Source organism: Petromyzon marinus, chromosome 51, assembly GCF_048934315.1.
Source record: "Petromyzon marinus isolate PM22_M1 ecotype Great Lakes invasive population chromosome 51, UKy_Petmar_22M1.pri1.0, whole genome shotgun sequence".
Lineage (NCBI taxonomy): Eukaryota > Metazoa > Chordata > Hyperoartia > Petromyzontiformes > Petromyzontidae > Petromyzon > Petromyzon marinus.
Window position 1 is genome coordinate 8,398,177 of NC_133717.1, and position 24,864 is coordinate 8,423,040.

The following is a 24,864-nucleotide window of genomic DNA, read 5'->3' on the forward strand; positions in this document are numbered from 1 at the left end:
TACCCGGGCCCGCTCACCATCATGAAGGTCCTTAATGATCGTGAGCAGAGGGTCAGGTACTCCAAAAGCACGAAGAACGACCCAGAGCCCAGGCCTACTGATGGTATCATAGGCCTTGACCAGGTCAATAAAGCAGATATGTAGGTCTTGTTGGAATTCCCTACACCTCTGCTGTAGCAGACGGACAGAAAATATGGCAGCTGTGCAGGACCGCCCTCTCCTGACACCGCATTGGGGCTCCGCAAGCCTCTCCTCAGCGTGCCTGGCAAGGCGATGCTGAATAATCCTTGCCAGGACCTTTCCCGGCACACTGTTAAACACACACACACACGTACACACACACACGTACACACACACACGTACACACACACACACACGTACACACACACGTACACACACACACACATACGTACACACACACACGCAGGCGCGTGCGCGTGGGAATCCAACTGGTTACGTTTTATTGAAGGTCTCCGGTGCGATGGTAAGAAAGAGACCAACGGGGGGGGACCGGCGTTCGCCTCGATCGGGAGCAGCGCACCGCACGCCCGAGTCGTTGTTGTCGTCGTTGGCAAGAGGCCCTCGCGAACCTCTCACTCGCGGTTACGGTCGCGTGCGACGACCGCCCTGACGAACCAAAAAAAACAACACGTCGAGACGCCACGGCAGATCGTTTGGACGTCAACCGGGAGACCGGCACAAAACTAGCAACGAAAATATGCTTCACAGAGAAATGTGCTTGCACATTCATTAATAAATGTGCATTCCCTTGAATTAATAAATGTGTTAACAATTTTTACGTCATCGCCAATTTTATTTTCCCCATGAGAACAAGAGAATGAATCACACTATATTTTTTATGAAAAAAAAACAAGATTTGCTGGCTGGCTGGCTTCCTGCCTGGCTGGCACGCAAGTGCGCGTGCGCGGCAGTGACGCCGCACAGCGCACACACCTCGAGCGCTGACGTCACGCCTCAACCCCCCCGCCCCCACCCACCCTCCTCCTTCCACCCCGGCCATGTATCCCACTTAAATTCATGGCATATGCTAACCACGCTTTCATATCAGAGGCAAAAGTTTTACTGGCTGGCTGGCTGGCTGGAAGGACGGATGGTCACGTCCAAAGGAAATGCGGGCTGCTGGTTAATATAAAACGATAATATATTGAAGCTGTGTTCCCCCTGCCCCTCTTGTTCTCTCATCGTGGGACGAGAGACAGGGATTCACTTCTTACTCAAGGACATTCCAGGTCGCTGCCAGGCTGCAGGTGGGGAGCACGTGACTAGTCGTAGCCAGGGGCCACCGACGAGCAAGATCCTGGATTTGGTGTGCCGGGCGCAGACCTACTTCGTCTGGGGAACCGAAACGGACAGACCAAGGCTGAAATTAAGCGAAGACAAAGATCCCCCCCCCCCCCCCACCCCGTATAGCCGCAACAGACTTTTGGGGCAAGTGCTGTTAGCGAACAACTATGGAGGCCGGCACGACACACGAGGGGATGGGTGGCCAGCACCACGCCGCCTTTGTCTCCCTAATGGCGACGTTTACACACCGCACTGAGGCTGATTCGACTTAGGGGAGGGCCCAGGACTGCTTCAGATAATGGTCGCTGGTGTTGGCCGTAAGGGGGATTTCGAACTCAGGATGCCGGGTTTGCAGCATGCAAGGTGGTGCGCTGGTGTACTGCTCGCCGCAAGCGCTCCAAAAATTCAAGCTACTCTCTTGTCTCACGACAATAATAATAATAACAACACAACACTGAGAGCACAACGGGAACAAGTTGGCAAGCCAGTCGCTTAAGGGAGCCTTCGTTTAGTTGGGGTTGTTAAGAGCGTCAGGCTACCCCGGGTAGCAGACGGAAGGTTGGACGACAGATAGACGTAAATATTCCCCATGCATTACAATCATTTGTCGATGAACGCCCTGAATAAACCTCTGAAGAGAAGGTGAAACAAAACAGAAAACGCAACACGTTCGTTCGTAACACTGTGGCCTCCTTCATAGCACATGAGGGTCATTTCCCCCTAAATGTCGCCTGCTATATATATTTGTTTTCGTTTATTTGAAGGCCACGCAGCGTTATTGATCAACGTGGCGAGTCGTTGCTGTTAGTTGTGCTTGTGCACCGCTGCCAGCGCAGCAGCAGAATCGCCACGTAATTCGACAGAAGCAGTAAAAACGACGGGGAGGGAGACTACAGTGACGAAGACGAATGGCGCCATCTTCCGAGTTGCAGGAGACAATGTCTCCTGCAACGACATTGTCTCCTGCAACTCGCGGTGACGAGATGTTAACCACCTCGCTTGGTATGCAGGAGGTCCGTGGGTTCGATCCTGACCCTGACGTCTGCTGCTGCTGCTGCTGTATATTTGGAGTTTGAGTGTCTCTCTCTCTCTCTCTCCCTTGTGGCCGCGTGGATTTTTCTCCGGGTCCTTCGGTGTTTCCACCTCCACGTTTAGAATCAACGTTACCACGCGTTTTCGAGTATTTGGCTGCTCGCAAATGTCCACGCGACGATGAGCCACTTCGGCTGCGCTATCATCTGCGATAGCCAGGTCGCTTCTGCAAAAGAGCTACCATGTAACTCAGTGAGCCTTCCTTACCTGGTCAAATTGAAAAAAACTTTAGTTTAGGTTCAGTCAGCTCGATGGGCCGAAATCAAGTGACCCCGACGGGATGGACGATGACCTCAGGTGACTTCCCCATCCCCCCCCCCGCGCCCCCGAGGCCGTCGCCCTTCTCGGCACCGCCCCCGACACTCGCGTCACACTGTCTGCGTCTTGCTGTAGGCCGCCGGCCACGTGTAGCAGTCGGGGACGAAGGAGTCGTAGTCGGGGCTGTAGACGTGGGATCGAACCAGCGCCTCCTTGTCCTGCGGCTCTGGGTAGAGGCTCGCCATGCCGCTCGCGTACGCCTGCTCTACAATCTGGTGGCGGAGAGAGGGAGGGACGACGACGATGACGGGGAAGGGGACAGGGAAGTGAGAGACGGGGAGAAGGCAGAGAGAGTGAGACAGTGGGAGAAAGGAGAAATGTGTACAGGCTTCCCTCGCTTTGCGAGGCGGTAGATGATTTACGGAAGAAAGAGGGACCGGGGAAAGTAAAACTGTTTTGCGGTGCATTGTGGGTCACCCGACGCATAATGCACCGCTCGAGGAGACAGCTGCGTGCCGAATAGCACACACGGCAAACACACAGTACACACACGATGTTGTCCTACGTCTGACCACATAGCCGCGCTGGCCCAGGTCGCCTGGGCCCACGCAGCCTGGGCCAACTTGGCCTGGGGCCACATGGCCCGGGCCAACTTGGCCTGGGGCCACATGGCCTGGGGCCACATGGCCCGGGCCAGCGTGGCCTGGGCCCACGCAGCCTGGGGCAGCGCGCTGTGGGTGCACAATCGCCCCCCGGTACTCGCTCGCCGTACCTTCACCGCGATCTTGAAGGAGATATCCCTGATGGAGCTGAGCGGTGGGTAGAGACGTCCCTCTGCCAGATGCGCGTCCGTCACCTCCCCAGCGATCATCTGCGAGACAAATGATTGTGGCAGTCGCCGCCGCCGCCGCTGCTGCTGCTGCATCGGCAGTGGTGAAGCGCAGTTAACCCTTTTCCCGTTCCGATGACGTGCATGTACGTGTCCGTCATCAGTTTTTCTTCCGATTCCGTTAACAGCACTTGCCTCAACGGTCTGTTAAGGCTAAACGGGCGATGTGTGTGTGTGCGTGCGCACGTGTGAGCGTGCGTGTGTGTGCGCGTGCATGTGTGTGCGTACGCCGTGTGTGCGTGGCATGCCATGCCGCGCGTGGTGTGCGCGTGCCGTGCGTGTGCGTGCCGTGAGTGCGCGTGGCGTGCCGTGCGGCGTCACCTCGGCGGTGGCGAGGAAGGCCTCGTCGGTGATGTGCCGCAGGCGCGCCGCGATCACGCCCAGCGCCAGCCCCGGGAACACGTAGGCGTTGTTCCCCTGGCCCGGGTGCAGCATGCGGCCGCTGGGCAGGGAGACGGCCGCGAATGGGGAGCCGCTCGCGAACACGCCTCGGCCCTGCGGGCACGCACGGGGAGCGAGATGCATGGGGAGAGGCACGGTGAGAGACACTCAGAGGAGAGAGAGAGAGGCATGGGGAGAGACATGGGGAAAGAGAGAGATGCATGGGGAGAGATACGGTGAGAGAGAGAGAGAATTTCCCGAGTAAAGTCCAGAGCTAAGAAGTTACTTTTGAAGGGGTGACTCAGCCGACAGAGAGAGAGATGCAGCGGGGAGACTCCCACCACGTGAGTATGTCTATTAATCAGAGACAAACAATTTTGTTTTACGATTAATGCATAGGGCCCCGATTGTAAAATGGACCGCCCCCCACCACTTCCCGTGGGGAAGTTTCAAGATCCGCCTCTGTGTTGTAGCAATCTTAAGACCTCAAGAGCTCAACGATATTAATAACAAGTTTTGTTGTATGTATTTGCGTCGAATGAACTGCATCGCACAGGCAAAGCTGGGAGGCAGCAGCCAGGCGGTGAGCTAGCAGCACCAACAATTGCCCGGGTTCTGCAGTCCTCGAAATATTAATATGTTTGCAGCCCCAGGATTGGGGTGTTTGGCCAACTCCATTAACGAGCGTTTGTGCACGTGGGAGGTGACCGGAGCACGTGGAGGAAACCCGCGCGTGCGAGGGGGCAACGCTCGATCCCATACAGCCGGACCAGGTGGGGTCCACATTTGTGCCGCGCCGCCTTCTCCTGGCCACGCCAGGGGGTACGGCTCCACCTCGGCTGTGATCCACCAACCCCCGCTGCTACCTCCACAGCGCTGGATCACAGGCAGGGTAGCCACCCACTACCAAAGACAATGCTGTTAAGCGAGCGCCTGTGAAAGCCAGCATGGCGTGGGGGGCGTGGGGGGCGAAGGGGGCGAGGGGGCCGGCACCTCGGTGACGCGGTAGCACTGCTCCGCCGTGCACTCTGCCTTGCTGGTGGGATTGCTGAGCGCCAGGATGATGGGGCGCTCGTTGAACGTGGCCATGTCGCTCAGGATGCGGTCGGTGAAGGCCCCCCCCACTGCTGCCACGCCTGGAATGCACAAGGACAAAGATCCCACCCCCCCCCCCCCCGTGTATCCTTAGCAGAATGTTGGGGCAAGTGCTGTTAGCGAGTCGCACCTGCGAAGGCCGGAACGGCACACGAGGGGCTGGGTGGCCAGCACCAGGCCCGGCCGTCTTTGTCTCCCCAGTGCTTATTCGAGTCTGAGTGGACCTGGGGTAGGCCCAGCACCAGTTCAGATAATCGTCAACGGTGTTGGCCGTGAGCGGGAATCGAATTCGGGTCGCGGAATTGATAGCGCAGCGCGCTAACCGCTGCACCACCGCTCCCCACTACACACACACACACACACGGGTACAAGACGAAGACAAAGATACCCCCGTAACCTTCGCAGACGTTAGGGGCAAGTGCCGTTCGTGAGTCGCACCTACGAAAGTCGACATGGCACAACGAGGGGAGTGGGTGGGCCAAGACCACGCACGCACGGACGAGCGCACCAGGCCGTGTGCACAAGCGTTAATGTCGCGCCGGAACCAGAGCGGCTATTAAAAGCCTCTGGCCCCCGCCGCCGCCGCCGGCGTTGTTGTCTTTTGCAAGTGCGACCGAGCGTCCGCTCGCACGCTTGCCGCGTGTCACCGCCGCACGTCTCTTGATGCGTAGCCCGCAGCTGCGACGGCGGCTCGCTGGGACCCCCACCCCACCCCCACCCCCCCCCCCCCCCCGTTTGCTGTGTTTGCGTTTGGGCTGAGAATCCGATTGTCTTTTTTTTTTCCGAATTAATATTCCGGCAGCGGTTATCCTCGTGATGACAGTGGCGAAGTTTCCATCGGGAACGTCCGCGGCTTGTGCCACCGCGCGCTACTCCACGTGGGCACCGCGGCGGCTAGGAGATGTGAACGACCTCGCCTCCATATGCAGGAGGTCGTGGGTTCGATGCCGACCCTGACGCCTGTAAAATATTCAGAGTCAACGTCAGGCGTTCAGAGTATTTGGCTCCCGTGCATTTCCACGCGATGAGCCACTTCGACGAGCTGTCACCTGCGGCCGGGCCGCTTCTGAAAAAGAGCCACACAGCTCAGTGGCGCCTTACCTGGTAAAATTTAAAAAAAGATGGTAAAACGATTACGCCTTGGTTCTTTCGGTGAAGTCGCGTAGAACGAAAGTAAATTAAACGATAGAGTACGACGTTTCGATCGCAACGCACGCAGTCGTCATCAGGTAGAACTAAATTTGAGAGAGAGACAAAACACAGCCGCGGAGAGACACGCAGACAGACACACAAGCAGAGAGAGAGTGTTGTCTCTCTCTCTCAACCTGATGACGACCGCTTGTGCTGCAATCGAAACGTCGCTTTCGATTATTTCATTTATTTTTCTTTCTACGTGACTTTACCGAGAGAACCAAAGCGTGTGAATTCCTGCAGTCACGAAAGCTTCAAATCAAGTCAAACGATTGTCCCCTCGTTCTCCTGGTCACCCTGGACGACAGCTCCTGGCAAGCGCCCTGACTCTGCCGACTAAAGGCCCAGCGGAAGATCGAAACCCGTCCCGGGTTCTCTCGCCCGAAACAAAACGCCGCCGGGCGCCGTCGCCCTGGTAGATCGAATCGGCCCGTGGGACCCTTCTCGGCCGAAACGCGGAGACGCCGGGCGGACGGAGCTGGGTAGCTCCGTCCGCTCTTCCCTCGCCCCGACGACGATTCGCTGCGGCGGCCACGGCGGCGCACGGCGACTTCGCACCGACCGGTGGACCGCGTCAGTGGTTTCGAAACGAAACGAAACGATCGTGGCAACGATTCCCGAAAACGTTTCCTGACCCATTATAACTTTATCTAAAGAAAAAACTTTCATATTGTGAGTTTCCACGCTCGCAGCGCACGCGGGGGGGGGGGGGGGGGGGTGGGGGGGGGGCAGGGAGCCTCGTCGGCCCGGGGCGTGCCGAGCGATGGAACCGCGGCTCGCGAATCCGAAAGTTTTTAGAGTTAAATTCCCGTTTGGGCGTTGATCTGTTTTTATTTTTCAATTGCTGCTGTTGCTTGTATAGCGGGAGAGAGGCACGTGTTGCGTGTTGTTGTTGTTGTTGTGTTTTCTTGGGGTGTGGGGGTGGCGTGGGGGGGGGCAATGGGGGGGGTACCGATGAGAGCCGTGGGTTTGACGGTGCGCACCACCTCCTCCAGCGATGGCAGCGGCGCGTGGTCGCGGGCAAACACCTCCTTCTCGTGGTTCAGATTCGACCTGCCCTGTACCACCCACCACAACGATTGCTGTCATCCACAGCCACCACCACTACAACCACAACGATTAGCGTCATCTCTAACCACCACCACCACAACGATTACTTTCATGCACAACCACCACCAAAAACCACAACGATTACTGTCATCACAACCATCACCACCACAACGACCACCACAAGGATCACCGTCACCACAACCACAACAATTACTGTCATCCACATCCACCAATACCACCACAACGATTACTGTCATCACAACCATCACCACCACAACCACTACCACAAGGATCACCGTCACCACAACCACAACAATTACTGTCATCCACAACCACCACAACCACAGCCACCACCGCCACCACAATACAAAATAATAGTCGTAGCAATAACAACGACTCTGGACGGACCTTGACGATGAGCCCCTTGGAGTCGACCATCCAAATCCTCTCGAGCGCTTCCTCCCGCGCGGTGCCCTCCTTCTGCATGGCCATCACGAGCAGGTGCGCGATGCCCATGGCAGCCTGCGGGGAACGCAAACAACAACAACAATAATAATTTTCGATTTAAAGCTTTCGTGACTGCAAGGATTCATCTTCTTTGGTTCTTTCGTTAAAGTCACGTAGAATGAGAATAAAATAATAAATTGATAAAATAAAATAACACAATAAAATTCTCACGACGTTTCGGCCACAACACAAGCGGCCTTCATCAGGTGAAGGGACGAGACTGTCTGGAGGACAGCGCTGGAGCGAAAAAGCCACGCTCAGATCGCTAATTCCTTTGTCAAGGCGCATTGTTTCTTCTCACACAGCTTAAAGGTCGCGATCTGAGCGTGGCTTTTTCGCTCCAGCGCTGTCCTCCAGACAGTCTCGTCCCTTCACCTGATGAAGGCCGCTTGTGTTGTGGCCGAAACGTCGTGAGAATTTTATTGTATTATTTTATTTTATCAATTTATTACTTTATTCTCATTCTACGTGACTTTACCGAAATAACCAAAGAAGAACAATAATAATTTAACACGTAGGCTTTCGGGACCAATGTTATTCATAATAAACGTTTTTTGGTTAGATCACTGTTCTGGCAAATTGCCCGATGATGCTGGATGTAATTACCAGCGAAACGTCGTACTCAAAAAAATGGTAAATGTTGTGGATTCACTCTTCAACACACCGGTGGGCTAAAGTAGTGAACTATTTGTCTTTTATATTCTTGGTTCTTTCGGTAAAGTCACGTAGAAGGGAAGCAATAAAATAATACAAATATAAAACAATACAATTCTCACGACGTTTCGACTGCAACACAAGCAATCATCATCAGGTGTGAAAACCACAGCAAGAAAAAAAATTCACCACGAGGATCCCTGTCACCACAACCACAACAATTACTGCCATCACAACCACCACAACCGTCATCACAACCACCACAACCACAGCCACCAAGAAAAAAAATGCTGTGGTTTTCACACCTGATGATGATGATTGCTTGTGTTGCAGTCGAAACGTCGTGATAATTTTATTGTTTTATATTTTTATTATTTTATTGTTTCCTTTCTACGTGACTTTCCCGAAAGAACCAAGAATATGAATCCCTGCAGTCACGAAAGCTTTAAATCAAAATTTATTTGTCTTTTGTCAGTGACACATTTTTTTACTGATTGGCCGTGTCGGGTGATGGGAGGGTTACGACACGTTTAAAAATAACGCGATCTAAACCAACAACCTTTATTATGAACAATAATAATAATAATCCCACGGGCACACCTTGGGAGCTCATGCGAACACTTTCCAACGTGCGGCGACAATGGCCAGGCCCTCGGCCAAGTTCCCGTCGGAGACTTTTCCGGCGGATCGGAATCCGTCTGGGCGACCTGGGCAGCTACGGGATTGGGCATCCCCCGTGGGCAAGCTGGCACCCCGCACAGCCCTCCGGGGGAGCCCGTCATGCTGGACGTGGGCACAGACAAGCGGGCAAACCTTGCCAATTGGCCGTGTCGGGTGGTGGCGGGTTTTAACGACACATTTATATATTTACGTGCTCTAACACCAATAAAAAAACCCTGTAGAATTATGACTGTTTAACACGTAGTAGTAGTAGCCTTTCGTCACCAATATTATCCATAAGAGGTTTTTTTGGGGGGGTTAGATCGTGTAAATATATTAATGTGTCGTTAAACCTGCCACCACCCGACATGGCCACTTAGTAAGGTTTGTCACCTAAGCCAAACATGCCAATTAGTTACTAGTTAGTTATTACTACTACTACAACTACCGTTAAATACACAGGCAGTCATTCGGGGTGAGTTCGATCCCGACCCTGGCGGCTGCTGTATATTTGTAGTTTGCGTGTCTCTCGATCGATGGTCGTGTGGATTTTGCCCCGGGTCCACCGGGTTATTCCTTCATAATTGGGAATCAACTTCGCGCGTTCAGAGTATTTGGCTGCTTTAAATTTTCCACGCGACGAAAAGCCACTTCGTTGGGCTTTCATTTGTGATAGCCAGGTGGCTTCTGGGATAAAAAAAACAGAGCGATGTATAGCTCAGTGATCCCTTGCCTGGTGAAATAAAAAAAAATTGAGTTTGTTGTAGTCGCTGGTGCACTTAGCAACCCCCACCGGTGATAACAATGGCCATGCCTTGTTCATAGAGGCACCCTCCTGTACGCCACACGTCTCATTTCAACACACTTGAAAGCACACCCTTCACTTCCTCTCAAACGGAACTTTAGAAATGTTATATACGGGGGTCATGGTGGAGGGATGGGGGGGGGGGGTCACAATTCCACGTGGGGAGTCATAACGCGACCCCAGGCCGGCGCCTAGCCATGGGCAGTGGCTCAGCCTGGATGGCGTTAGGGCCCTCTTTTCCCATGCTGGACATCTGTGATGAAGAACAGCTTCATAGCTCATCGGATTCCTCCTGCAATCTACGTAAAGATTCTGATCTGAGTGCGCCCCCCTGCCCCCCCGTGTAGAAGTTTACAGCTAAACTATGAAACCGGAGCTATCGAGCTGAAAATCAGAAGCGACCAGGCCACATATGATAGCTCAACAAAGTGGCTTATGGTGTGGAAATTTATCGTAGCCAACTGCTCCAAACGCACGTTGTTTGTGAATGTGGAGGGAAAAAACCGGAGGACCCGGAGAAAAATCCACGCGACCACGGGGAGAGAAACACGCAAACTACAAATATACAGCGGGCGTTAGGGTCTGGACGAAACGACGACCTCCTGTATACCAGGCGAGGTAGTTAACATCTCCCTCGTCCTCCCCCACTGTCTTCACCGCTCAACATGGTTCATTCACATCGAGGGCTCCCCCTCTTCCACGATTGTTAAATATTATTCCTCTCCCTTCCGTGATGTGTCACGGAATGTTTTTACAACCCTGTCTCTCTCCTGTCTCTCTCCTCTCACTCTCTCACTCTCGCAGTCTCTCCTGTCTCTCTGTATTGCTCTCTCATCTCTCACTCTCTCTATCGCTCTCTCCTCTCTCTCCTCTCTCTCACTCTCTCCTCTCTCTCTATCGCTCTCTCCTCTCTTTTTTTTACACCCACAAAGACATTTTATTGCTAAAAAAATACAATATTTGAACGATAATTGAGTCATTTCAAATTCTTACCGCACACAATTATTTTCTGAGAATGCCAGTGTTGGCTATATTTATAGGATTCAGTGTGCACTGTTACAGTGGTGTTCATGCAGTCCATTGTATTGCGCATACTCTCTCTCTCTCTCGCAGAGGCCTGCTTAAGGCGCGGCTCCGGCTGGAGCACGCCATGTACCACACACATGTCGGTGATGTGCACGTCATCTTCGAACGCTGGGGAGCCGGAAAAACCCCTCTCTGTATTAGCGTGGACGGCACCCTCCTCGTGTTCACCTTCTGAAGCACTCGCTCGTCACCGTGGCGTGCACGATGACCACCACAACAACCACGTGACTTTTCTTTCGTGTTGTGCGCGGTGCTTTTTAGCGCCACAGCGCGTGGATCTGTAACGTTTATTTTCATTTGTGTTGCTGGTGACTTTGTGTATTTCATATCGATTTCGCCTCCAGTGCTTTTGCTGCTGGCGGCAATAAAAGTTGTTTAAAAGTCAAAAGTCTCTCTACCCTTGCACTCTCTATCTCTCTCTTATCTCTATATCTCCCCTCTCTCTATCGCTTTCTCCTCTGTCTCTCTATCGCTCTCTTTCTCTCTCTCTCGCTCTGCGAGTTCAACTCAACTGTTGCATTTTTTACGTGAACGCTTAAGCAAGTTCAGTGTGACCCCGGGTTCACTCTTGCTGACGAGACTCGTCCCGGTCTCTCGAGTTCTCACCATGGTTAAACTTCACCAAACTTGAGTTAAAGCTTTCGTGACTGCTAGGATCCATACTCTTTGGTTCTATTGGGTAAAGTCACGTAGGTGAAAATAAAATAACAAAAAATCACGACGTTTCGGCCACAACACAAGCGGCCTTCATCAGGTGAAGGGACGAGACTGTCTGGAGGACAGCGCTGGAGTGGAAGAAGCCACGCTTAGATCACGACCTTAGATCACCAAACTTCCCAGACTGGCAGCCCGCACAGCTTCTTGTGAACGTGAGGCTCAGTGATGACTTGTGCAGCCAGTGACCTCCAGTGGCGACGATCGGTACCGCGCTCACATTGGCTCCACCCTAATGGCGTCAACTATGTTATTTTATCTTCTATGGTTCTTTCAGTAACGTCACGTAGTTAGAAATGAAATAATATATAAACTTTAACTGAGAGGCTACACGTTGATTACTCGGCCCCAACAGGGCTACTACTTAATGTAACAACACGTTAGCTAGAGCCCAACAGGGTAACTACCTAGATAGACCCCAACAGGGTAACTACCTAGCTAGACCCCAACAGGGTAACTACCTAGATAGACCCCAACAGGGTAACTACCTAGCTAGACCCCAACAGGGTAACTACCTAGCTAGACCCCAACAGGGTAACTACCTAGCTAGACCCCAACAGGGTAACTACCTAGCTAGACCCCAACATGGTAACTACCTAGCTAGACCCCAACGGGGTAACTACCTAGCGAGACCCAACAGGGTAACTACCTAGCTAGACCCCAACAGGGTAACTACCTAGCTAGACCCCAACAGGGTAACTACCTAGCGAGACCCCAACAGGGTAACTACCTAGCTAGACCCCAACAGGGTAACTACCTAGCTAGACCCCAACAGGGTAACTACCTAGCTAGACCCCAACAGGGTAACTACCTAGCTAGACCCCAACAGGGTAACTACCTAGCTAGACCCCAACAGGGTAACTACCTAGCTAGACCCCAACAGGGTAACTACCTAGCTAGACCACAACAGGGTAACTACCTTGCTAGACCCCAACAGGGTAACTACCTAACTAGACCCCAACAGGGTAACTACCTAGCTAGACCCCAACAGGGTAACTACCTAGCGAGACCCCAACAGGGTAACTACATAACTAGACCTCAACAGGGTAACTACCTAGCGAGACCCCAACATGGTAACTACCTAGCGAGACCCCAACAGGGTAACTACCTAACTAGACCCCAACAGGGTAACTACCTAGCTAGACCCCAACAGGGTAACTACCTAGCTAGACCCCAACAGGGTAACTACCTAGCTAGACCCCAACAGGGTAACTACCTAGCTAGACCCCAACAGGGTAACTACCTAGCTAGACCCCAACAGGGTAACTACCTAACTAGACCCCAACAGGGTAACTACCTAGATAGACCCCAACAGGGTAACTACCTAGCTAGACCCCAACATGGTAACTACCTAGCTAGACCCCAACAGGGTAACTACCTAACTAGACCCCAACAGGGTAACTACCTAGCTAGACCCCAACAGGGTAACTACATAACGTCCCAGAAGGTTCTGGAGCTTTACACCAGCTGTCATTTCTCGTCACCTGTCGGTGCCCCCTCGTTATCCTCTCCTCGTCACGTGCCCTCTCTGGTTCACCTCGCCTGTCACATCCTCTGGTGCCAGAGAGAGGCTTTGACACGCACAGTTCCACTGATCTCTCAATAGCTGGCGCTCACGGCGTTGGGACTGTATATACGTCACTAAACTTTCATTGCTGTAACAATACAAAAAAATGTATTTATGCTGTAGGAATCCGAGGAGCCATGAAGCTCTTTTTTCACAGGTGTCCAGTTAAATGATGGTTTGACGGCGCCGCGGTTAAGTCGCCGTACACCGACGGTTTAATACACGCCGCGGTATTAATCGGGGCAAGCCGCTTGATTCGAACCATGAATAACGATAGCAAGCGATTTATTTTTCAGAAGCGACCTGGCTATCGCAAATGATAGCTCGGCGAAGTGGCTTCTCACGCGGAAATGTACAGCAGCCAAAATACTCTCAGACGCGTGATGTTGATTCTAAATGTGGAGATAAAAACTGTAAGACACGGAGAAAAATCCACGCGACCACGGGGTGTGAGAGAGACGCAAACTCCAGGGTCGGGATGGAACCCACGACCTCCTGCACACCGGGCGAGGTAGTTAACATCTCTCCCAACCACGAGGAGAGATAGCCACAAACTCCAAATATACAGCGGGCATCAGGGTCGGGATGGAACCCACGACCTCCTGCACACCAGGCGAGCTAGTTAACAACATCTCATAGCCACCGCGGTGAGATGTGACAGGCGAGTTGAGGCGTCACGGCTGAACCTCGAGGTGCTGTGGGGAGCGGCAGCGTTAGGGGTGACCTTGAGCAGTTACCTCTCCGGCGCCCTGGAACACGAAGGTGTTGCTGGAGAGGCGAGTCTCCGTGATCCTCAGGGCCGACAGCAGGCCCGCCACGGCCACCGCCGCCGTGCCTGCGTCACGCAAAGGCGAAGGTGACCCGCGTAGCCTCGTGAAAACAGACCGTCGGGGCAAGTGGAGCGAGCAAGTCGCCGCCCGCGAAGGCCGGCATCGGACACATGAGCGCGTGGGTGGGTGGATTTTGAAAACGTTTTGGTTTAGCCGTGGTTGTTTGGTGTAGTACAGAGTTAGCCTGATAACTTTAATCTAAATTGTTTTACGGTTATATTCTTAGCTCTTTCGGTAAAGTCACGGGGAAACAATAAAATAATAAAATATATAACTATATTTTATTATTGGCTCAAGAAGAAGCACATTAAGGTCCTGGAGTGGCCTAGCCAGTCTCCAGACCTTAATCCCATAGAAAATCTGTGGAGGGAGCTGAAGGTTCGAGTTGCCAAACGTCAGCCTCGAAACCGTAATGACTTGGAGTAGATCTGCAAAGAGGAGTGGGACAAAATCCCTCCTGAGATGTGTGCAAACCTGGTTGCCAACTTCAAGAAACGTCTGACCTCTGTGATTGCCAACAAGGGTTTTGCCACCAAGTACGAAGTCATGTTTTGCAGAGAGGTCAAATACTAATTTCCCTCATTAAAATGCAAATCAATTTATAACATTTTTGACATGCGTTTTTCTGGATTTTTTTGTTGTTATTCTGTCTCTCACTGTTCAAATAAACCTACCATTAAAATTATAGACTGATCATTTCTTTGTCAGTGGGCAAACGTACAAAATCAGCAGGGGATCAAATACTTTTTCCCTCACTGTAGTCTTAACAAACTGTTCGGGCAAGTGCTGTTAGCGAGCACCTATTAAGGCCGGAATGGCACACGAGGGGGTGGGTGGCCAGCGCCACATTCGTCCGCCTTTGTCTCCCCAGTGGCGATGTTTACTACACACTGCACCAGGGACTCATTTAAGGCTGAGTTACCCTAGGAGATGCCCCGGTCCGGTTCAGATAATCATCACCGGTGTTGGCTGTGAGCAGGAATCGAACTCGTGTCGCCAGGCTCGTAGGGAAGCGCGGCTAACCGCTGCACCACCGCTCCCCTACAGATAAAAGACAAAGATCCCCGTATAGCCTTAACAGGCTGTAGGGGCAAGTGCTGTTAGCGAGCACCTATTAAGGCCGGCACGGCACACGAGGGGGTGGGTTGCCAACACCACGCCCGGCCGCCTTTGTCTCCCCAGTGGCGATCCTTACACACCGCACCAGGTACCCATTTGAGGCTGGGTCGACCTAGGGGAGGCCCAGGACCGGTTCAGATAATCGTCACTGGTGATGGCCATGAGCGGGAATGGAACCCGGGTCGCCAGGCTCGTAGCGCAGCGTAGCGCTAACCACTACACTACCGCACACACTCGCACGCACGCACGCAGGGCAGACGCGCACACACACACACAACAACAACGACAACAACGCCCACACAACAACAACAACGCCCACACACATCCCAGGAGACGTCCGCGACTCACCCTGGATGTCGTCGTTGAAGGTGCAGTACTTGTGGCGGTACTTGTTGAGCAGGCGGAACGCGTTGGAGTTGGCGAAGTCCTCGAACTGGATGAGGCAGTTCATGCCGTACCTTCGACCAGAGAGACAGAGAGAGACAGAGAGAGAGACACACGAGCAGCAGCAGCAGGATGAGGGTTTCTGATGGTTCCGTCAGCATAGCAGCGTTTGGGGGGAGCATCTGAAAGTGTTCATTCTGGGGGGGGTGGGGGGGGGTGGGGGGGGGTGGGGGGGTGGGGGGGGTGGGGGGTGGGGGGGGGGTGGGGGGGTGGGGGGGGGCTGCTCACCGTTGCGTCGCCGCCTCCATGAACTCGCCGACGAGGGCATCGTAGTCGGCCCCGCGGACTCGCTGGTGCCGCAGTCCGATGTAGAGCGGGTCGTCCAGCAGCGCCTGGGACATCGCCCGCCACCCAGCAACCAGCGGCAATCAGCAGCAGAAACCAACAGCAGTAACCAGCAGCAGCAACAAACAGCAGCAACAACAACAGCAGCAACAAGAGCAGCAACAACCAGTAGCAGCAACAACAACAACAACCAGCAGCAGCAACAACCAGGACCAACCAGCAACAGCAACCAACAGCAGCAACAACAACAGCAACAACCAGAAGCAGCAACAACAACAACAGCAGCAACAACAACAACAGCAGCAACAACAGCAGTAACCAGCAACAGCAACAACCAGGACCAACCAGCAACAGCAACCAGCAGCAACAACAACAACAGCAACAACCAGCAGCAGCAACAACAACCAGGACCAACCAGCAACAAACAGCAGCAACAACAAACAGCAGCAACAACCAGCAGCAGCAACAACAGCAGTAACCAGCAGCAGCAACAACTAGGACCAACCAGCATCAACCAGCAGCAGCAACAACAACAGCAACAACCAGCGCCACCAACCAGCAGCAGCAGCAACCAGCAGCAGGGTTGCCACGTGTCCTTGGTTTTCCCAGGACTGACCTCTTATAATAATTATTAATAAGAAAAAATGCCACCTTGTAACACTGCCACGTTACAAGTTTACATGAGCAACTAGGTGAGTGAATAGAGAGGCAGGTGAGTGACGTCATGACCGAGTGATTGAGCAGGCGAGTGGGTAAACGAGCGAATGAGCAGGTAAGTGACGAGCGAGCGGGTGAGCGGGCGTGCGGGCAAGCGGGTGAGCGGGCGTGCAGGTGAGCGAGCGGGTGAGCGGGTGAACGAGCGAACGAGCGAGCGGACGAGCGGCCATGCGAATGAGCGGGCGCGTGGGTGCGTTTCCTCCTTGTGTCAATCCGCGCTCGGAGACCACTGCCTACGAAAGGTCGCCCGTTATTACTGTGAGCTGGGGTGCCAGGATGGCTAGGAGATGTTTACTCCCTCGCCTGGTACGCAGCAGCTCGTGGTATAGATCCCGACCCTGGCGCCTGCTGTATATTTGGAGTTTGCGAGTTCTTCCCGTGTTCGCGTGGATTTTTCTCCGGGTCCTCCGGTTTTTCCCTCCACATTTAGAATTGACATCGCGCGTTTTAGAGTATTTGGCTGCTATCACATTTCCACTTGAATATAAGCCACTATAGCCCGGTCGCTTCTGAAAAAGAGCGAGAGCTTAATGGGCCTTACCTGGTAAAGTAAACAAATTTGTTTGGTTGATAATTTTGCTGCTATAAATGTCAAAATGCTGTGCCACTTTGTTAAGCTATCATTTGTGGCCAGATCACTTCTGACATAGAAGTGAACACCTCAGTGGGCTTTGCCTGGTAGGATGCGGATGGTTTATTTTACCCGTATACGTTTGGTTCATTTGATTACCTTTCTTGTACTTTGCACGCCCAGCGTGTTTTTTTGTACTGTTTGTTGTAACGTTCTTACCCGCCCCTACTGCACACATGTCAAAAAAGAGCTTTACAGCTCATCGGATTCCTCCAGTATAACCGCATATTCTGATTCTGATGAGTTTGGGTTGTTGTTGTTGTTGTTGTTTGTTGTTGTCGCTGTGGCTCGCCTGGTTGTCTGTGCCCACGTCCAGCATGACGGGCAAGCAGTGCTGTGGCCGCACTCCCCCGCATGCTGTGTAGAGTGCCAGCTTGCCCACGGGGATGCCCATCCCATAGCTGCCCAAGTCGCCCAGACCCAGGATCCGTTCACCGTCCGTCACCACGATCGCCTGGCAGCACCGCGCGGAGCAATCGATGTCGTCGATTAAAATCACTTCCAATGACGGTAGCAGTTGTAGTAGCAGTAGTAATAACGAACTAGTAACTAGTTCATTAGACCTCCTTTACCAGTACCAAAATGTAATAATAAGGTTTTTTCCCCTATTTTCTGGCAACAAAACTGAAACCTTTTTTTTACAAAAGAAAGCGGTCCCTTGGTGTGGACCAATCAGTTTCAAGGACAATGCATATATTATCATAGAATGTTTTTTGTTTGTATTTTGACTGCAGGTATTGTGGTTAATGCAGACATGAATCCTTGTAAAAAGGTTTCAGTTTTGTTGCCAGAAAAAAGGGGAAAAAACCCTATTATTATAGTAACTAGTTGGTATGCTTTTACTTGGGTGACAAACCTTGCCTAGTGGCCGTGTCGGGTGGTGGCAGGCTTAACGACACATTTATATTTACGCGACCAAACCCAAAAAACAACCTGTATTATGGATGATATTGGTCGCGAAAGCGTACTACTACGTTTAACACGTAGGCTTTCGCGACCAATATTATTCATAATAAACGTTTTTGGGTTAGATCCACAACTCATTACTAATCATAACAATTGACTTCTCACCAATCTATTGTACAATTACAATTCCCACCCCCCTCCGCCTCAAATCATTGCACCTGATATGAGTTAAATGATGACGTCACCCTCCTGCTGCTCTATTTAAGACCGGGAGCAAGTGGAGGGCTTCACCATTCTGGCGAATCGCCCGATGATGCTGGGGATATAATTACCAGCGAAACGTGGTACTACTCAAAAATTGTAAATGTTGTGGATTCACTCTTCAACACACCGGTGGGCTAAAGTAGTGAACTATTTTGTCTTTTGTCAACGTGACACTTTTTTTGCTGATTGGCCGTGTCGGGTGGTGGAGGGTTACGACACGTTTATAAATAACGCGATGTTACTACCACGCGTTAATCAGTGGCAGCAATAATAATGCCACGACTTGTAAACGCCGTGCTACCATATTCTTGGTTCTTTCGATAAAGTCACGTTGACATGACGTTCACATGACCGGTCACGTCAGCTTCCAATGGCTGCAGCAGCGATGTGGCTCAGGAGCTCGATGCCAATGTCGAGGAATCTGCTACCGCTGTTGCTCGCCACGACGAGACAGAGGGTTCGTGTCGGCGTTTCCTCCTCCGCCGTCATTGAATTTAGCGCAGACCGCAACTTCCCTCGCACCTCCGACTGGCACCGCTGGCTACGGACAGCGCGAAAGAAGTTCAACATACACACGGTACACGCAATGTCGGTCTCTGTCTCATGGGTTGCATGGCCACTCCTGTGTCGCTTGTACCTTAATGGATCTCGACAGGCATCTATGTATCTCTATGGGTCTCTGTGTATCTCCATAGGTCTCCAAATATCTCGACGCGTCTCTACGCGTCTCCGTGTGTCTCTGAGGGTTTACTGCACCGTCCACAGTTTTGGTTGCATGGCCACCACCGCAATCCTGCTTCTTGCCTCTTTAACTTTCCATTCACGAAGGGGATGTGGCGCATTGGCCTGCTGATCGTCGATGTTCAAGGAGGGTCTCCGGGGAGGAGGAGGGAGGTCAAAGCCAGGAGGTGCGATGTTTGGACCTCGAATGCGAAGTTTATTCTGGACTGAGTCCCCCCACCCCCTGCCCCCCCCCCCCCACTCGCCTACCCCCTCCCCCTGCCCCTCCCCACCCAATGCACCCCCACCCCCCCCCCAAACGCCACAGCCCACCGACTCTAAAAATGTCACGTGACAGGGCTGCTCTTACCCGGATGTCCTGCTGGGGCCAGGAGTTGAGGATGGTGGAGATGTGACCGCGGTCGTGAATGGTGATAAACAAGCCCCTGCAAGCCAAGGGGGGGGGGGGGGGGGGTTTGCGGGGTTAGGGTTCGATTCCTGCACGGGTGGCGTTGCGACTTTATCCACGGAGGGGGCGTTTGCATGAGAGAGCGAGAGAGCAGGGGAGGCGACCCGAGTTCGATTCCTGCTCAGGGCCAACACCGGTGACGATTATCTGAACCGGTCCTGGGCCCTCCTCGAGGTCAACTCAGTCTAAAATGAGTACCCGGTGCGGTGTGTAAACATCGCCGCTAGGGGAGACAAAGGTGGCCGGGCGCGGTGCTGGCCACCCACCCCCCTTCTAGTGCCGTTGCCGGCCTTCATAAGTGCTGCTTGCTAACAGCGCTTGCCCCAACAGCCTGTTAAGGTCGTATGGGGGATCTTTGTCTTCGTGTGCAAGCGTGGGGAGCGGCAGCGTAAACGGTAAGCGCGTCGCACTACGAGCCTGGCGACTCGAGTTCGATTTCCGCTCACGGCCAACACCGGTGATGATTACCTGGACTGGCCCTGGACCCTTCCCGAGGTCGACTCAGCCTTAAAAGGTAACCAGTGCGGCGTGTTAACTACTTCAGCCCACCGGTGTGTTGGAGAGCAAATCCATCACATCAAACCAGCATCATCGGGCGATTTGCCAGAATAGTGAAGGAATCCACCAGAGCAGGACCACTCGGTCTCTGCTAAGGCTGTACGGGGCGGGGCACAACTTTGTCTTTGTGACGTGGGCCGACGTGGGCTGACGTGGCTGACCTGGGCCGCCGGAAGGCGATGCCGTACTGCTGGCAGGCGAGCCCCACGGTGGGGGTGTAGACGATGGGCAGGAAGCGCTCTACGTCGGAGGTGAGCACGCGGTAGAAGAGCTTCTCGTTGCGGTCCTGCAGCGTCATCAGCAGGATGTACCTGTACGGGCGGCAAGGGGCCGCTCGGGGCTGAGTTGAACCTTCCCCGCTCCCTCGCTCGCTCCCTCTCTTTTTTTTACGATCAGAGGAAAGAAGAAGATGCTCGGTGTAGTCGGCACTTTGCTCCGTTCATCATTTCGTTTTTTTATGATTTGCTTTATGTAACCCCCCCCCCCCCCCTTTTAAATGAAAGACCCAAGAAAATATTTTTTTCTATTTTTTTCTGCTCTCCTTACCCCTTCCCTCTCTCTCTACCCCCCTCTCTGCCCCTCCTCTCTCTCTACCTCCCTCTCTGCCCCCCTCTCTCTCTGCCCCCTCTCTTCCTACTCCATTTCGCTCTCTCTCGCTCACTCTCTCGCTCTCTCTTTTTTAATTTGCTCCCCCACTCCCTCCCCCGCTCGCTCCCTCCCCCGCTCGCTCCCTTCCTCGCTCCCTCCCTCGCTCCCGTCGCCGGATGCGAACTGCCGCGGCAGGGGCAGCGAACCCAGGTCGCTGGGACTGCGAGAGGTACAACCTGGGTTGTACAACCTGGGTTGTACCTCTCGCGGCAGGAGCAATTGGGAAGCTTGCATGTTCAAACCCTGGTTGTAGGTGCGGGGGGGGGCGGGGGGATGTTGACTCAGCCCCATCATCCCTCTGGGGGGGCCAATAAACTGCACACCGCTTTGTGGGGAAGTCAGCAGTGGCTGTCCAATGGATAGACCCCAGCCACCCCCGTCACAGGAACGTGGAATCTCTACCGCCGGCGGCTCGGCACGCTGCGGACGACCGAGCGGTGAGCGCTGCCTCATTGCCGTCGCTCGATTCTCATCCTCGTCGCGAGCTCTCTGACGTTCCCACATTGAGGGTCCGGGTTCGAGCCGACACACGGATCCGATTCCCCTTGAGCCACTTGGCGCCCACACGCCTTTGCCTAGACTTTGCCTGCGCCTAAGTGCCGCGGCCGCCACCACCACCACAGCCCAGCGCCGTTGTGTGTCGTCGCGTCGTCACGTGTCATTGTGTGTCGTCACGTGTTCTCGTGTATCATCACGTGTCATTGTGTGTCGTCACGTGTCGTCGTGTATCATCGCGTGTCGTCGTGTATCATCACGTGTTCTCGTGTATCATCACGTGTCATTGTGTCGTAGCGTGTTGTCGTGTATCATCGCGTGTTCTCGTGTATCATCACGTGTCATTGTGTGTCGTAGCGTGTTGTCGTGTATCATCGCGTGTCGTCAAGTGTTGTCGCGTGTTGTCGTGTGTCGTTGCGTGTCGTCGCGTGTCGTCACGTGTTGGCGTGTCGTCACGTGTTGTCGCGTGTCGTCGTGTGTTGTCGCGTGTCGTCACGTGTCGTCGCGTGTCGTCACGTGTTGTCGTGTGTCGTCACGTGTCGTCGCGTGCCGTCACGTGTTGTCGTGTGTCGTTGTGTGTCGTCACGTGTCGTCGCGTGTCGTCACGTGTCGTCACGTGTCGTCGCGTGTCGTCACGTGTTGTCGTGTGTCGTCACGTGTTGTCGCGTGTCGTCACGTGTTGTCGCGTGTCGTCGTGTGTTGTCGCGTGTCGTCGCCTGTCGTCACGTGTTGTCGTGTGTCGTCACGTGTTGTCGCGTGTCGTCGTGTGTCGTCACGTGTTGTCGTGTGTCGTCACGTGTCGTCACGTGTTGTCATGTGTTGTCGCGTGTCGTCACGTGTCGTCGCGTGTCGTCGTGTGTCGTCACGTGTTGTGGCGTGTCGTCGCGTGTCGTCACGTGTCGTCGTGTGTTGTCGCGTGTCGTCACGTGTTGTCGCGTGTCGTCACGTGTCGTCGTGTGTCGTCACGTGTTGTCGCGTGTCGTCACGTGTTGTCGCGTGTCGTCACGTGTCGTCGTGTGTCATCACGTGTTGTCGTGTGTCGTCACGTGTTGTCGCGTGTCGTCACGTGTTGTTGCGTGTCGTCGTGTGTCGTCACGTGTCGTCGTGTGTCGTCACGTGTTGTCACGTGTTGTCGTGTGTCGTCACGTGTCGTCGCGTGCCGTCACGTGTTGTCGTGTGTCGTCACGTGTTGTCGTGTGTCGTCACGTGTCGTTGCGTGCCGTCACGTGTTGTCGCGTGTCGTCACCGTACTTGTCCAGGTCGCTGGAGCGTGCCTCGAAGTTGCGCATCACGCGGTACGCCTGCACGTCCTGCGAGAGGAAGCACGGCGGCAGCAGGCCGTGGATCCCCAGCTGGAGCCGCTCCTCCAGCGTGAACGCCATGCCCTGGTGGGTGGACACGAGAGGGACGAGGGCGAGGAGGAGGATGTAGTGCTGAGCGGAGGTGAGAGGTGCAAGAGGATTTGGTGAGCAGGGGGCGGTCCTACATTTGACCATTTTGGCTTTGTGAATATATGTGTGTCATGGGACCTCTTTTGCCAGTACCAAAATATGAGAATAGGCTTTCCCCTTTTTTCTCTGGCAACAAAACAGGTGTTAAGATGTTAAAACACCAAACTGAAATCTTTTACAAGGAATCACGTCTGTATTAACCACACACAGTTGCTGAGCGCAGTACCCATAGGCCCCAAAACGTGGAGCGGCCAGCAACAAACAGCAACTAATTAAAAGAGGCGGTGCGAAAGAAGTTCACCGTGCACGCAAACAGTACCCTGACAGTGGGTCGTTAACGCGATCCTTGAATCTGAGCGAGGTTGATTAAGAGGGCTTGCGGGAAAGTAGAAAAAAGTAAATACAAAGAGACTATGGGAGGGAGGGAATTCCACTGCGGCTTTAGCGGAAACGCAGACGCGACCACAGGGACTCCACTACTTACGAACATCCGACTTACGAACTTTCAGAGATATGAACAAACCTGTCCGTGTGTCCAGTTGCAGCTGTTCGGACCAAGAGTCGTAAGTTCAACCACCGCGCAATAGATGTTGGGGGTGGTACTGTATCTAGATCTGCAGAACATGAAGAGCCAATGGCATCTACATCTGCAGAACATGAAGAACGAGTGGCATCTACACCTACAGGACCTTTAAAGCCATTTCCCGTGTTTAGCGTACATGTCATACAACGTGTTTGGAAACGGCAGGAGTAAAGTTGAACTTACGAACGAATCGACTTACGAACAGACCTCTGGAACCTAACTCGTTCGTAGGTAGAGGAGGCCCTGTACTTATTAGGCGCAAGGTTATTTGGGCAGTGGCTCTGTGTGGTTGCCATGGGCCCTCTTTGCAAAGGAGCGAAATGACCCGTCCCGAGTGGACATCTGTGAAAAAAAAAGAGCTTCATCAGTTCATCGGATTCCTCCAGTATCAATACATGCTCTGATTCTGATTCTCTCGAGCTTTTGCCACGCATTACTTGAGCGGTGATCAGCACGGTGAAGAACGGCCGGTCAAAATAACCAATCCGACCGACGTGGCGTTGGGGTGTAACCTCCATCCAGAGAGTGGATTAACATACGGGCCTACGCACGAAAATGCACGTGCGCGTGTTTTTTTTTTTAAGAGCAATCACAGCGTTATATTCCAAAGATCAGCAACTTCCTTTATCGCGATGTAAAGCTGCTGAGAGATGAGCGAGGGGAAGGCATCAGAGTGCAGAGGGAAGGGGGGGGTGCATCAGCGCTTTTTGCCGAAAACCAGCTGAGCCCGTGCAAAACAACGTGCTCCTCGTAAAACAAAAAAAAATACTTTAGCCTCCTTTATTTGCATTTATCACCGAGTGCTAAACGCTGACACGCGGCGCTCCGTGAGGCTTCGCGTTATGACCCTGACCCCCCCTGCCCCCGGGATGATGTGTGCCCAGGAGGAATTGTATACAGAGAGGTGGTGGTGGTGGTGGTGGCGGCAACGCTGCTGCACGTGGCTGTCCAGCTCCTGTGGAGGCATCAGCGAGGGTTGGTGGATCGCCGCAGCAGAGTATCATCTGGCTGCTGCCAACTTCCACGCGATCGCCCGCTTGTTTTTTTTTGGCCGAGCTATTATTTGCGTGGCCCAGGTCGCTTCTGACAATAAAAGATAGGGCTGCATAGTTCAGTGGGCCTTCTCGATGTCGTGAAACTCCCCTTCCGCCCGTGAACATCGAGGGGCTGCCCCCCATGCCCCTGGCTGGTCAGGGAAAGGTGGCACACCAAAGTGCAGACTAATCTCCATCCGTTCCTACTCCCTTCCCCGTGTGCGCGGTGAAGAACACCCTCGCTCGCCAGGAGAACACGGCGGTACGCTAAAGGTGAAACCCATCTCTTCCATCCGTACGGGATAGAGTGTCTCCACCCCCCCCCCCCCAAGTGATTTTTCTTCGGGGGCTCTGGTTTCACCCCACGTGTATAGAACAGCCGTTCATTGGTCGATAACATCTCACTATTAATAGAGGGCCGCAGAGCTCGGGAAATTGTTGGTAGTGTCGGCTCAC

General features: G+C 53.4%; 1 protein-coding gene across 1 annotated transcript; it reads right to left on the minus strand.

The window, feature by feature from the left end:
* Positions 1-438: 438 nt before the first annotated feature.
* On the minus strand, positions 439-24,231 carry LOC116953396 (NADP-dependent malic enzyme-like). Its single transcript, XM_032973564.2, has 13 exons — positions 22,592-24,231; positions 20,359-20,508; positions 19,541-19,616; positions 17,573-17,734; positions 15,876-15,979; positions 15,552-15,661; positions 13,992-14,089; positions 7,670-7,783; positions 7,164-7,269; positions 4,919-5,061; positions 3,866-4,039; positions 3,428-3,526; positions 439-2,927 (listed from the first exon to the last, which is right to left on the minus strand). The coding sequence occupies exons 1-13, from the start codon at positions 22,834-22,836 to the stop codon at positions 2,766-2,768; spliced, it is 1,743 nt and encodes a 580-aa protein (XP_032829455.2). The 5' UTR covers positions 22,837-24,231; the 3' UTR covers positions 439-2,765.
* Between the last annotated feature and the right edge of the window lie 633 nt (positions 24,232-24,864).

Bases quoted from the DNA above. Each gene is read 5' to 3' on its own strand.
- LOC116953396 (XM_032973564.2), bottom strand. From the start codon at position 22,836: ATGGTCAAATGTAGGACCGCCCCCTGCTCACCAAATCCTCTTGCACCT. The intron at 7,270-7,669 runs GTCCGTCCAGAG...TGGGTGGTACAG, and splicing joins CCAAGGGGCTCATCGTCAAG to GGCAGGTCGAATCTGAACCA. The intron at 2,928-3,427 runs GTACGGCGAGCG...CTCCGCCACCAG, and splicing joins CCTTCAAGATCGCGGTGAAG to ATTGTAGAGCAGGCGTACGC.